Source organism: Arachis hypogaea, chromosome 7, assembly GCF_003086295.3.
Source record: "Arachis hypogaea cultivar Tifrunner chromosome 7, arahy.Tifrunner.gnm2.J5K5, whole genome shotgun sequence".
NCBI lineage: Eukaryota > Viridiplantae > Streptophyta > Magnoliopsida > Fabales > Fabaceae > Arachis > Arachis hypogaea.
In genome coordinates this window covers 18,812,994-18,825,432 of record NC_092042.1, presented here as the reverse complement: position 1 = coordinate 18,825,432, position 12,439 = coordinate 18,812,994, and the positions used below count along the sequence as shown (strand labels likewise).

At 37.0% G+C, this 12,439-nt stretch overlaps 1 protein-coding gene and 1 non-coding gene across 2 annotated transcripts; both read right to left on the bottom strand.

Annotated features, from left to right (window-relative positions):
• Positions 1-2,305: 2,305 nt before the first annotated feature.
• On the bottom strand, positions 2,306-5,028 carry LOC112702714 (uncharacterized). Its single transcript, XM_025753866.3, has 4 exons — positions 3,957-5,028; positions 3,280-3,507; positions 2,744-2,866; positions 2,306-2,626 (listed from the first exon to the last, which is right to left on the bottom strand). The coding sequence occupies exons 1-4, from the start codon at positions 4,689-4,691 to the stop codon at positions 2,360-2,362; spliced, it is 1,353 nt and encodes a 450-aa protein (XP_025609651.1). The 5' UTR covers positions 4,692-5,028; the 3' UTR covers positions 2,306-2,359.
• A 4,675-nt stretch (positions 5,029-9,703) lies between these two features.
• Positions 9,704-9,811, bottom strand: LOC112704287 (small nucleolar RNA R71). Its single transcript, XR_003154920.1, has one exon. It is a non-coding gene; the product is annotated as a small nucleolar RNA R71 (small nucleolar RNA).
• Positions 9,812-12,439: the final 2,628 nt, after the last annotated feature.

The window sequence follows — 12,439 nt, the reverse complement described above, 5'->3', positions numbered from 1 at the left end:
TTGGCTATACACTACCAGAAACATAGGTTTTAGTCATGGAAAAAACCGTAGCTAAAGTAAAAAAAAAAAATCGCAACCATGACACATTAAAAATGAATAGATATCTGTGGTTAACAAGGGCGGTGCATTTTTACTTAGCCATGATTTTTAACCAGTTAGCCACACTTTTGTGAACTGTGTAGATATTTGAATAGCCACGAGTTTTATATTATTGTCCACACTTCAAACCATGACTAAATAAAAATAATGTAATATAAAAGTATAATTTTGCTACACTTTTTTTTATGACTAATATTAGTAGGTCAGATTTTTTTGTCACATTTTCTCCGTAGCTAATGTTGATGGATTATTTAACTATGGTTTTTTTTTTTTGTGGCAAAATAAAAATATGTACGAAAAAGATTTGACCGGCTGATTTTTTTTCACAATTTTTTCCGTGACCAATATTAATGGACTATTTAACCATAGATAAATCTGTGGCTAAAATTAATATTTTTTTTAAAGTAAACTCTCGGACATAATTACTAGTTGAATAGTTTTTTTCCACATGGTTATTTCTTTCTATATATATACTAACATGTTAAAAATATTTTATAATAATAAATACCATTAAAATAGCCATAATAGATACTAAAAAAATAAAGTTAGCAGACTAAGTAATAACGTTAAAACATATGCATTGTTCATATAAATAGTAAAAGAATAAAACAAACCAAGTTCTATAATTATAAATGATAAAAGAATAAAATGATCTCTAATACCAATTTAAACTACATATAAATTAAGATTAAAATAACAAGGCATGAAGTGTATCAATCCGACTGAGTGTGTGACACATGATCAGAAAAAGTAGGTACTTCATTATCATATTTCTGTTGTAGAAATTTGTAAAGAGTTGCCACTTGATTCTTAACTTTTTGAAGTTGCTTCTCTAAATCGCAATATACTGTTGCGATACAGTACTAGTACCTCTACAATTTGCAACTCCAAAAATGCGCTTTGACTTACCAAAATCATTAGGACATGTAACATTACTAAAACCACGAACTCGCTTACCGTTCTCGAGACCACAAACTTTTTTAATTGTATTATTTGGATGAGCCAAGACTTTTGAATGAATACCTTCAGTGGCAGCACGCTGTTGATCTTGAGGTAGATGTCTTTTTTCTACAAACAAATGGACATCGCATTGGACTAGTATATTAACATAACTAATTCATTAAAAAATATATATAGCCAGGTAAAAAAATTTCAGACACTTACGGCTAATCGTTGTCCTTCCTTGCATACATAACTCTCATCTTTTTTTAGCAAAGTAGATACAATAACTTCGCTTCGACATACAGGCCTTTCCAATTATTTCTCCTAATACAATAGATAGAATTCAAAAGGTAATCACAAATTTAATTATAAACTCTAATTTTATGACAATAGTATAACATTACTTAACACAATAAATAAAAAAATAATTTACCATCTGACGTTTGGTAAGCATTGTTTCTATGATTTTCAAAAACAACAAATTAGTAAATAAATGTTACCAGAGAACCAAAGCCAATATTCAATAAGAAAATACCAAAGTATAAAATAAGTATTTACCTTTGTTTTAGGGTCCATATAATGGTCCACAAAAGTAGTCCATTCAACAGGTGGTATGTCTGATGAATTCGCAACCAGAATTTCTGCATTTTTTTTTGTTAGGATAGATGTATTGTCCTCGTAAATTATATTTATGGGCCTTCCATCTATAACCTAAGGTGCTCAGAGCCCATTCACAACTAGAAAATGGATAAATACAGACAGATTTACAGATAGATTTAGTCTTTATTACAGACGAATTTTTGGTTACTGACGAAATTACCGACGGATTTCGTCCCTCTGTAAAAGCCCCGTCGAAAATTATTTACCGACGAATTTTTTTCCGTCGGAAAATTACAGACAGATTTTACTAGTTACCGACGGATTTTCCCTCTATAAATTCTCCCTCCATTTCCTGAAGGCGACAAACTTACAGATGGATTTTTCGTCTGTAATTACAGGTGGATTTTCAGACGGATTTTTCGTCTGTAATTACAGACGAATTTTCCGTCTGTAATTACAGAAAGATTTTTCGACAGATTTTCGTCTGTAATTTAAACTTTGGAAAATCATGATTACAGACAGAAAATCTGTCTGTAAATCCGTCTGTAAGATAAAATAGAATTTTTTTTACTTTTTCTAATTACAAAATAAACTTGTTTTCATACAAAATAAATATAAATTTAATACAAAATTTTATCTAATTTATATTTGAATATTTACAATATTTCAAAAAATAAACAAATTCATCGTATTAAAAATAAACAATATTTACAATAAATTATTCAATATGAATTGAAGATACAGCTGAAGTGATTTCATTTGTTCTAGGGTCAGCACTTTCTAAAGAAACGCCACAAGGATCTTCTTTAACCAAAAGGGCAAGAACATTGAGTGAGCTCCATGTTTTTGTCACATTGCTGCTTGAATCTCCCAAAGTAACAGCAAAGACAGCATCAAATCCTCCTGCTCCTAGAACTCCACCCAACAACACTCCTTCCAAGTTTAGTGTAGCATCTAACAGTTTTGTTTGTGATTCTAGTTCAATCTGCATGAATTGCAAGGAAAGAGTAGTGATATTCTACCAGCAGATATAACTTATAATCAACATCATTCAAACAGAAGAAGCCTAATAATAAGTGCCAAATCAATGAAAGGAACTTACAGGAACACCTGCAGCCTCACCCATTAGGCGCATATGATATCTAATCCCAAGCATAGCTTCTTTTGCACCTAGCAATGCTTTAATAACTGCTTCCTTGTTGGGTTCAGAAGCTTGCTCTATCCACTGTGAGAATTGTATTTTCAACATCAACACAAGAAGAAAAGCAAGAACATGAGAGCCTGAAGTGTAGTCTCAAGAACATGATATCACATATGTGCATTAGAAATTCAATCACACCACTTGAAACTAAAAACCAGGCAAACAATAAAGTTGGATATATAATATCTTTCAAACCCATCAAAAGTCAACTAAATTGTATAAGTCTAATAGTAAAGATGTCCTATCTCATTAAAATAACTAATAAACAGGAATGTAGAAATTTAATCTAATGCAAGGCATACCATAAGGCCAAAATGTTCTAGTTATTTAACAGTGAGCTTTATCAATCAGTTTACTCTACATCCACAGGAGTAAAAATTCTAATTTTGATGTTACTTCCATTAATTAAACAACCACAAATGATTTGAAAGAAATACCTTTTCTGATCTAAGCTTGCTGCAGCTATCAATCACAGATTTATATGCATCCCATTGTTCCTTTGCTAATTTACTCAAAAAGTTCAGTTGAATTTCTAACTGCGAATTTGCCTCTGACAGTCTTCTCCATGTGTCCAGGGATTTCTGAGGGTCAGACTTTTGCCATTTTTTTACAGCACCAACCATTGATGGTGTAGATGAACCACCAGTTCCTGGTTCTCCTAGTAACTAAAAAATAACATATAGTCAGAATATTAACTGTCAGTGTCACACATTACTCCACCATCAATTGAATACATTAAACTACATTATATAAATCAAGCATTGCATAAGGGAAGCTGTTATCTCATCAGGCATGGACTCCATAACAATTCATACACAACATTTTTTGTCTTCGTGTCTTTGAATTATCAAGGAATTGAACCATTGACATGTATATAATTGGTTTCAAGAGAAACATATCAATTTGGCCTCAACTATCTAACTAAAATTACCAAATGAATCAAATAGTGTCTTAGTAAGGAACAACCACTCCCAAGTATGTGCTTAACAAGTGTTAGCTGGAGAAAAGAAAAGTAACAGAAGGAAAATGTAATGAAGATTCACATGTAATAATATTAAACAGTATATAAAAACTCAAATAGGACAAAGAACCTAACAGTTGAAACAACACTAACCTCCGCAAGATGCAGATCTTGGGTTTTCTCACCCTCAATTTCTCTTGCTATTCTTAAGGCTTGTTTTTCCAATTCTCTTGTCCGAGGTCCTTTTTCAAGCTTCGTTGTATATAGTTCCTCATCGAATGTGCTTTTTACACCAAACAAAGCCTTATTTGTTTCAACCTGATCCCGTAGTTGGTCTCTATGATGAGACCATACATAGAAGATGAGAAAGAAAATCAACTTACAGGAGCTACCTTGATGGGTGTCATAGTTGGTCTCTATGCATCTGAGGAGATACTTGAAGGTCTCAGTCTCACAAGGAATAGTGAGAGCACTATTATGGTTAAATCCAAACTCATCTTCAGCCTTCTCAAGCAATAACTTGAAGAGAGAATGAGTAAGGTAGCTAGTTGGAATGATGAATCTCCAAAGCTCACTCCCAACATAAACTGCCAAGTACCATTTCGGAACATCGGGAGGGGGCTCGGGGCTTTCGCATTTGTGATCCTCTTCATCCAAGTTACAATTACACGGTGCCCTCTTTGAGGTTGGATCATCATCAGTTGTGGTTTCTTGGTAATCAGAAATGTCAATCATGTTGTAATTGGGGCTACTTGAAATGTTTGGTGATGATGAGATTGAGGTTGAGGATGAGGATGAAAAACTGTGCCACCTACGAAGCATTCCCCTTAGCCTCACAATCTGCTTAGCTTTATTCAGTTTTGATCTTTGGTGCTGCTCACCTTCCATTTTTTTTGTATCAATCAAAGAACATCCCCAAGATTGATTGATGACTTCGGTGGATCCGATGATTCTAGACTAGAATAGTCTCACCAGATCTTGCACTGCATGTAAAAGATACCTGAGATTGAGTCATCATTTGCATCATGAGATGAAACAAGCTAAAAAATATTATTAAATTAGAATAACAAGTCTTTAAATAACACTAACATGCTATACTACTGCTAACTATTATAAGTCTTATATCTCTTAGAAATAAATTTTTTAGATAATTATACAAGTATGAGATATTCCTCATCGGATCCGTTGAGCTAGTTTTTAGGATTAATCTAGGCTCACTCTAAAAAAAGACTTAGATTAAAATTTGAGGAGAAGTCATAAAATAAAATTAATTTTATAATACTGAAATATTAAAATAAATATTTTAAGAAAGATTAAACCAAAATTTATATATAATTTATAAAAAAATAATGTTAAAATTTAGGGGCCATTGTTCCCTGATTGGTATACCAGAGACTCCACCCAAACTTTCGCAATCTGAATTTTAATACGATTTCAAAGCATGAAAAGATGTATGACGAATCTCACAATATATAAAAAATATTTAACTCATAATTAGAAGTTATCAATTAATCATATTTATATTTGTGTAAATCTAATCTCTCATTAGTAGTATTTATTGATTTTGTAGCAAAAAATGCTTAAAGGTTGTTTCCTCGATCTCTACAGCATCTATTTTCTCTGAAATCTGAAATTATCTTTCGCATTAAGCCTATATAATCTAGTGCATTGTTTCATTCTCATGAACCTTGAATGATAACTATCATTACATGACCAAAAAATTTCAGATCCCTAAATTTAAAGTTTATATATAATAAATAGTTGGGTCCTAGAATTTAGATATTAATAATAATGACAAATCATGAAAATGGGGACAAGGGAATTCCCATCAAAATAGAACAATAAAAGAAAATGGTACATAACAATAACCTATCATAAACAAGTTTTCTTAGAGAAAGAGATTGATACCTGATGAGCGGATAATTTGTATACTTTTTGGCATTATTTTTAGTATGTTTTCAGTAGGATTTAGTTAGTTTTTAGTATATTTTTATTAGTTTTTAGTTAAAATTCACTTTTCTGGACTTTACTATGAGTTTGTGTGTTTTTCTGTGATTTCAGGTATTTTCTGGCTGAAATTGAGGGACCTGAGCAGAAATCTGATTCAGAGACCAAAAAGGACTGCAGATGCTGTTGGATTCTGACCTCCCTGCACTCGAAGTGGATTTTCTGGAGCTACAGAAGCCCAATTGGCGCGCTCTCAACGGCGTTGAAAAGTAGACATCCTGGGCTTTCCAGCAATATATGATAGTCCATACTTTGCCCAAGATTTGATGGCCCAAACCGGCGTTCAAAGTCACCTCAAGAAATCCCAGCGTTAAACGCTGGAACTGGCACCCAAATGGGAGTTAAACGCCCAAACTGGCACTAAAGCTGGCGTTTAACTCCAAGAAGAGTCTCTGCACGAAAAATGCTTCATTGCTCAGCCCAAGCACACACCAAGTGGGCCCAGAAGTGGATTTTTATGTCATTTACTCATTTCTGTACACCTTAGGCTACTAGTTCTTATAAGTAGGACCTTTTACTATTGTATTAAGAAGACTTTGGTAGCTAGCTTCATTTTGTATGCTATCTTAGATCATTGGGAGGCTGGCCTCACGGCCATGCCTAGACCTTATGCTTATGTATTTTCAACGGTGGAGTTTCTACACACCATAGATTAAGGTGTGGAGCTCTGCTGTACCTCGAGTATTAATGCAATTACTATTGTTCTTCCATTCAATTCCGCTTGTTCTTGTTCCAAGATATCACTTGTTCTTCAACTTGATGAAGGTGATGATTGACACTCATCATCATTCTCACCCATGAACAAGGTGACTGACAACCATTCTTGTTCTACAAGCGATCAAGGCTCTAGTGAATATCTCTTGGATTCCTGATTGCACGATGCATGGTTGATCGCCTGACAACCGAGTGCTCGTCTGACAAACGAGCCAACCATTCCGTGAGATCAGAGTCTTCGTGGTATAGGCGAGAACTGATGGCGGCATTCAAGAGAATCCGGAAGGTCTAACCTTGTCTGTGGTATTCTGAGTAGGATTCAATGACTGAATGACTGTGACGTGCTTCAAACTCCTGAGGGCGGGGCGTTAGTGACAGACGCAAAAGAATCACTGGATTCTATTCCGGCCTGATTGAGAACCGACAGATGAATTCCGCTATGCTGTGACAGAGCATATGCAAATCGCTTTCACTGAGAGGATGGGAGGTAGCCACTGACAACGGTGAAACCCTTGCTTAAGCTTGCCATGGAAAGGAGTAAGAAGGATTGGATGAAGACTGTAGGAAAGCAGAGAGACGGAAGGGAAGGCATCTTCATGCGCTTATCTGAAGTTCCTACCAATGAATTACATAAGTATCTCTATCTTTACCTTTATGTTATTTTCGTTCATCACCATTACCATTTGAGTCTGCCTGACTAAGAATTACAAGATGACCATAGCTTGCTTCAATACTAACAATCTCCGTGGGATCGACCCTTACTCACGTAAGGTTTATTACTTGGACGACTCAGTGCACTTGCTGGTTAGTTGTGCGAAGTTGTGTAATGCCATGGTATTGAGCTACCACGTTTTTGGAGCCATTACCGGGGATTATGAGAGTTGTGAAAAAGTATTGTTCACAATTTCGCGCACCAAGTTTTTGGCGCCGTTGCCGGGGATTGTTCAAGTTTTGAGCAAGCTTTTGGTAACATCAGTGCCAAGATCCGGCAACAACACCAAATTTTTTGGCGTTATTGCCCGGGATTGTTCAGGCTGGACAACTGATGGTTCATCTTGTTGCTTAGATTAGGTATTTATTTTTTTCGAAATTCTTGAAGATGAATTCTAGAGTTTCATGGTGATTTGTTGAAATCTGGCTGGCTGAGAAGCCATGTCTAATCTCATTGGACCGAGGTTTCAACTTATCATCACAAGAGCTTGTTGATTTTTATCAATCTTGCTTTTGGAGCAGTGATCTGCTAAGGCTTGGCTGGCCTCTGGCCATGTCTAGTGTTTTGGACCGAAGCTTTCTTTGAAAGCTTGGCTGGCTGTAAAGCCATGTCTAATTCCTGGACCGGAGTCTTAGACTAGCATTGCACTGATTCCTGGAATTCTCGTTAAGAATTTTGATACCTTTTTCCACTTGATTTTCGAAAAACACAAAAAAATTACAAAATTATAAAATCCAAAATATTTCTTGTTTGAGTCTAGTGTCTCATCATAAGTTTGGTGTCAATTGCATGTATTCATTCATGTATCTTAGTGATCTTCAAGATGTTCTTGATGATTTACTTGCTCTGATCTTTGAAATTCCATTGACTTGAGTGTTTTGTGTGTCTCATATGCATTTCCATTTTGTTAGTGTCAGTAGTATACAAACTGCTAAGTTTGGTGTCTTGCATGCATTGTTATTTGATTCTTGTTGCATTTTGGTTTGTCCTTATTATTAAAAATCCAAAAATATTTTTAATTTGTGTCTTTTCAAGTCAATAATACAGAGAATTGAAGATTCAGAACATACAGCAGAGGAATTGCACAGAAAAAGCTGGGCGTTCAAAACGCCCAGTGAAGAAGGACAGACTGGCGTTTAAACGCCAGCCAGGGTACCTGGTTGGGCGTTTAACGCCCAAAAGGGTAGCATTTTGGGCGTTAAACGCCAGAATGGATACCATTCTGGGCGTTTAACGCCAGGATGGCTAAAGGGGGAAGATTCTGTTTTTCAATGCAAATTTTTTTCAGTTTTCAAAATCTTTTCCAAATCAAATCTTTTTCAAATCAATTTTTCAATCAAATCTTTTTCAAAACCAATCTCTTTCCATTTTTAAAGATACTTACTATCAATTGATGATTTGATTCAACATTTCAAGCATGTTGCCTTTTCTGTTGAGAAAGGTTTAAAGTTTGAATCATATCTTTTCTTGTTAGTCAAGTTTTTAATTTTCAAATCAAATCTTTTTAAAATGTTTTTCAAATCATATCTTCTCAATCACATTTTTTTTTAATCAATCATATCTTCTTAACCACATCTTTTTCAAAATAGTTTTCAATCAGATCTTTTTGATTTCTAATTTCAAAATCTTTTTCAAAAATCACTTGATTTCTTTTCCATTTTTATTTTCGAAAATTAAGTAATGTTTTTTTTCAAAAATGTTTTCAAAATTTTTCACTTAATTTTCGAAAATGACTTCCCTCCTTCTCACATCCTTCTATTTATGGACTAACAATATCCCTTAAGGCAAAATTCGAACTCCATTCTCTCTGATAAGTTCGAATTTTCCACCTCTGTCTTCTACTCTTCTTTTCCTCTGACACCTAAAGGAATCTCTATACTGTGACATAGAGGATTCCACATTTTCTTGTTCCCTTATCTTTCTTATGAGCAGGAGCAAAGACAAAGGCATTCTTGTTGAGGCTGATCCTGAACCTGAAAGGACCTTGAAGAGAAAGCTAAGAGAAGCCAAAGCACAACTCTCTTTAGAGCACCTGAACGAACTCTTCAAAGAAGAAGAACAAATGGCAGCCGAAAATAACAACAATGCCAACAATGCAAGGAAGGTGCTGGGTGACTTTACTGCACCTACTCCCGACTTCTATGGGAGAAGCATCTCTATCCCTGCCATTGGAGCAAACAACTTTGAGCTTAAGCCTCAATTAGTTTCTCTAATGCAACAGAATTGCAAGTTCCATGGACTTCCATTGGAAGATCCTCATCAGTTTTTAGCTGAGTTCTTGCAAATCTGTGACACAGTCAAGACTAATGGGGTTGACCCTGAGGTCTACAGACTAATGCTATTCCCTTTTGCTGTAAGAGACAGAGCTAGAACATGGTTGGACTCTCAACCTAAAGAAAGCCTAGACTCTTGGGAAAAGCTAGTCAATGCCTTCTTGGCAAAGTTCTTTCCACCTCAAAAATTGAGTAAGCTTAGAGTGGAAGTCCAAACCTTCAGACAGAAGGAAGGAGAATCCCTCTATGAAGCTTGGGAAAGATACAAACAATTGATCAGAAAGTGTCCCACTGATATGCTTTCTGAATGGAGCATCATAGGTATTTTCTATGATGGTCTCTCTGAACTATCCAAGATGTCTTTGGATAGCTCTTCTGGAGGATCTCTTCATTTGAAGAAGATGCCTGCAGAAGCTCAAGAACTGATTGAAATGGTTGCAAATAACCAATTCATGTACACTTCTGAAAGAAATCCTGTGAACAATGGGACTAGTCAGAAGAAAGGAGTTCTTGAGATTGACACTCTGAATGCCATATTGGCTCAGAACAAAATATTGACTCAACAAGTCAATATGATTTCTCAAAGTCTGTCTGGAATGCAAAATGCACCAAGCAGTACTAAGGAAGCTTCATCTGAGGAAGAAGCTTATGATCCTGAGAACCCTTCAATAGAAGAGGTGAATTACATGGGAGAACCCTATGGAAACACCTACAATCCTTCATGGAGGAATCATCCAAATCTTTCATGGAAGGATCAACAGAGACCTCAACAAGGTTTCAACAATAATGGTGGATGGAACAGGTTTAGCAATAGCAAGCCTTTTCCATCATCTTCTCAGCAACAGACAGAGAGCTCTAAGCAGAATACCTCTGACTTAGCAACCATGGTCTCTGATCTAATTAAAACCACTCAAAGTTTCATGACTGAAACTAGGTCCTCCATTAGGAATTTGGAAGGACAAGTGGGTCAGCTGAGCAAGAAAATTACTGAACTCCCTCCTAGTACTCTCCCAAGCAATACAGAAGAAAATCCAAAAGGAGAGTGCAAAGCCATCAATTTGGCCGAATCCTGGGAGGAAGAAGAGGCAGTGAACGCCACTGAGGAAGGCCTCACTGGACGTCCACTGGCCTCCAATGAGTTCCCCAATGAGGAACCATGGGAATCTGAGGCTCAAACTGAGACCATAGAGATTCCATTGGACTTACTTCTGCCATTCATGAGCTCTGATGAGTACTCTTCCTCTGAAGAGGATGAGTATGTCACTGAGGAGCAAGTTGCTAAATACCTTGGAGCAATCATGAAGCTAAATGACAAGTTATTTGGAAATGAGACTTGGGAGGATGAATCCCCTTTGCTCACCAAAGAACTGAATGATTTGTCTAGGCAGAAACTACCTCAAAAGAGGCAGGATCCTGGGAAGTTTTCTATACCTTGCACCATAGGCACCATGACCTTCAAGAAGGCCTTGTGTGACTTAGGGTCAAGTGTAAACCTCATGCCCCTCTCTGTAATGGAGAAATTAGGGATCTTTGAGGTGCAAGCTGCAAAAATCTCACTAGAGATGGCAGACAATTCAAAAAAACAAGCCTATGGACTTGTGGAGGATGTTCTGGTCAAAGTAGAAGACCACTACATCCCTACTGATTTCATAGTCCTAGAGACTGGGAAGTGCATGGATGAATCCATCATCCTTGGCAGACCCTTCCTAGCCACAGCAAAGGCTGTGATTGATGTTGATAGAGGAGAGTTGATCATTCAAGTGAATGAAGAATCCTTGGTGTTTAAGGCCCAAGGATATCCCTCTGTCATCATGGAGAGGAAGCATGAAGAGCTTCTCTCAAAACAGAGCCAAACAGAGCCCCCATAGTCAAACTCTAAGTTTGGTGTTGGGAGGCCACAACCAAACTCTAAGTTTGGTGTTGAACCCCCACATTCAAATTCTAAGTTTGGTGTTGGGAGGTTCCAACACGGTTCTGAGCATTTCTGAGGCTCCATGAGAGTCCTCTGTCAAGCTAATGACACTAAAGAAGCGCTTGTTGGGAGGCAACCCAATGTTTTATAATTAATTATTTTCTTTTGTTATTTTATCTCTTTTGTAGGTTGATGATCATAAGAAGTCACAAAAACAATGAAAAAAGCAAAAACAGAATGAAAAACAGGAAGAAAAACAGCACACCCTGGAGGAAGATGCTGCTGGCGTTCAAACGCCAGTAAGCCTAGCAGTTGGGCGTTTAACGCCCAGTCTGGCACCATTCTGGGCGTTTAACGCCAGAAAGGGGCACCAGACTGGCGTTAAACGCCAGGAAAGGGCAAGAACCTGGCGTTAAACGCCAGGAATGGGCACCAGCCCGGCGTTTAACGCCAGAAATGGCTCAAAACGTGGATTTTGATGCCATTTGGTGCAGGGATGCCTTTTCATTGACACCACAGGATCTGTGGACCCCACAGGACCCTACCATCACTCTCTCTCTTCTTCCCCCATTCACCAATCACCTCAACACCTCTTCCCCAAAAACCCTTCACCTATCAAATCCCATCTTTCTCTTCACCACTCACATCCATCCTTCATAAATCCCCACCAACCTCACCCTTCAAATTCAAACCACTTTCCCTCCCAAACCCACCCATAATGGCCGAACCATTACACCCCTCTCTCCTATATATACCCTTCTTCAACCCTTCATTTTCACACAACCTAAACACCACTTCTCCCCCTCTTTGGCCGAACACACCACCATCTCCCTCTTCCTCATTTCTTCTTCTTCTTCTACTCTCTTCTTTCTTCTTTTGCTCGAGGACGAGCAAACATTTTAAGTTTGGTGTGGTAAAAGCGTTGCTTTTTCGTTTTTCCATAACCATTATGGCATCCAAGGCCGGAGAAACCTCTAGAAAGAGGAAAGGGAAGGCAAAGGCTTCCACCTCCGAGTCA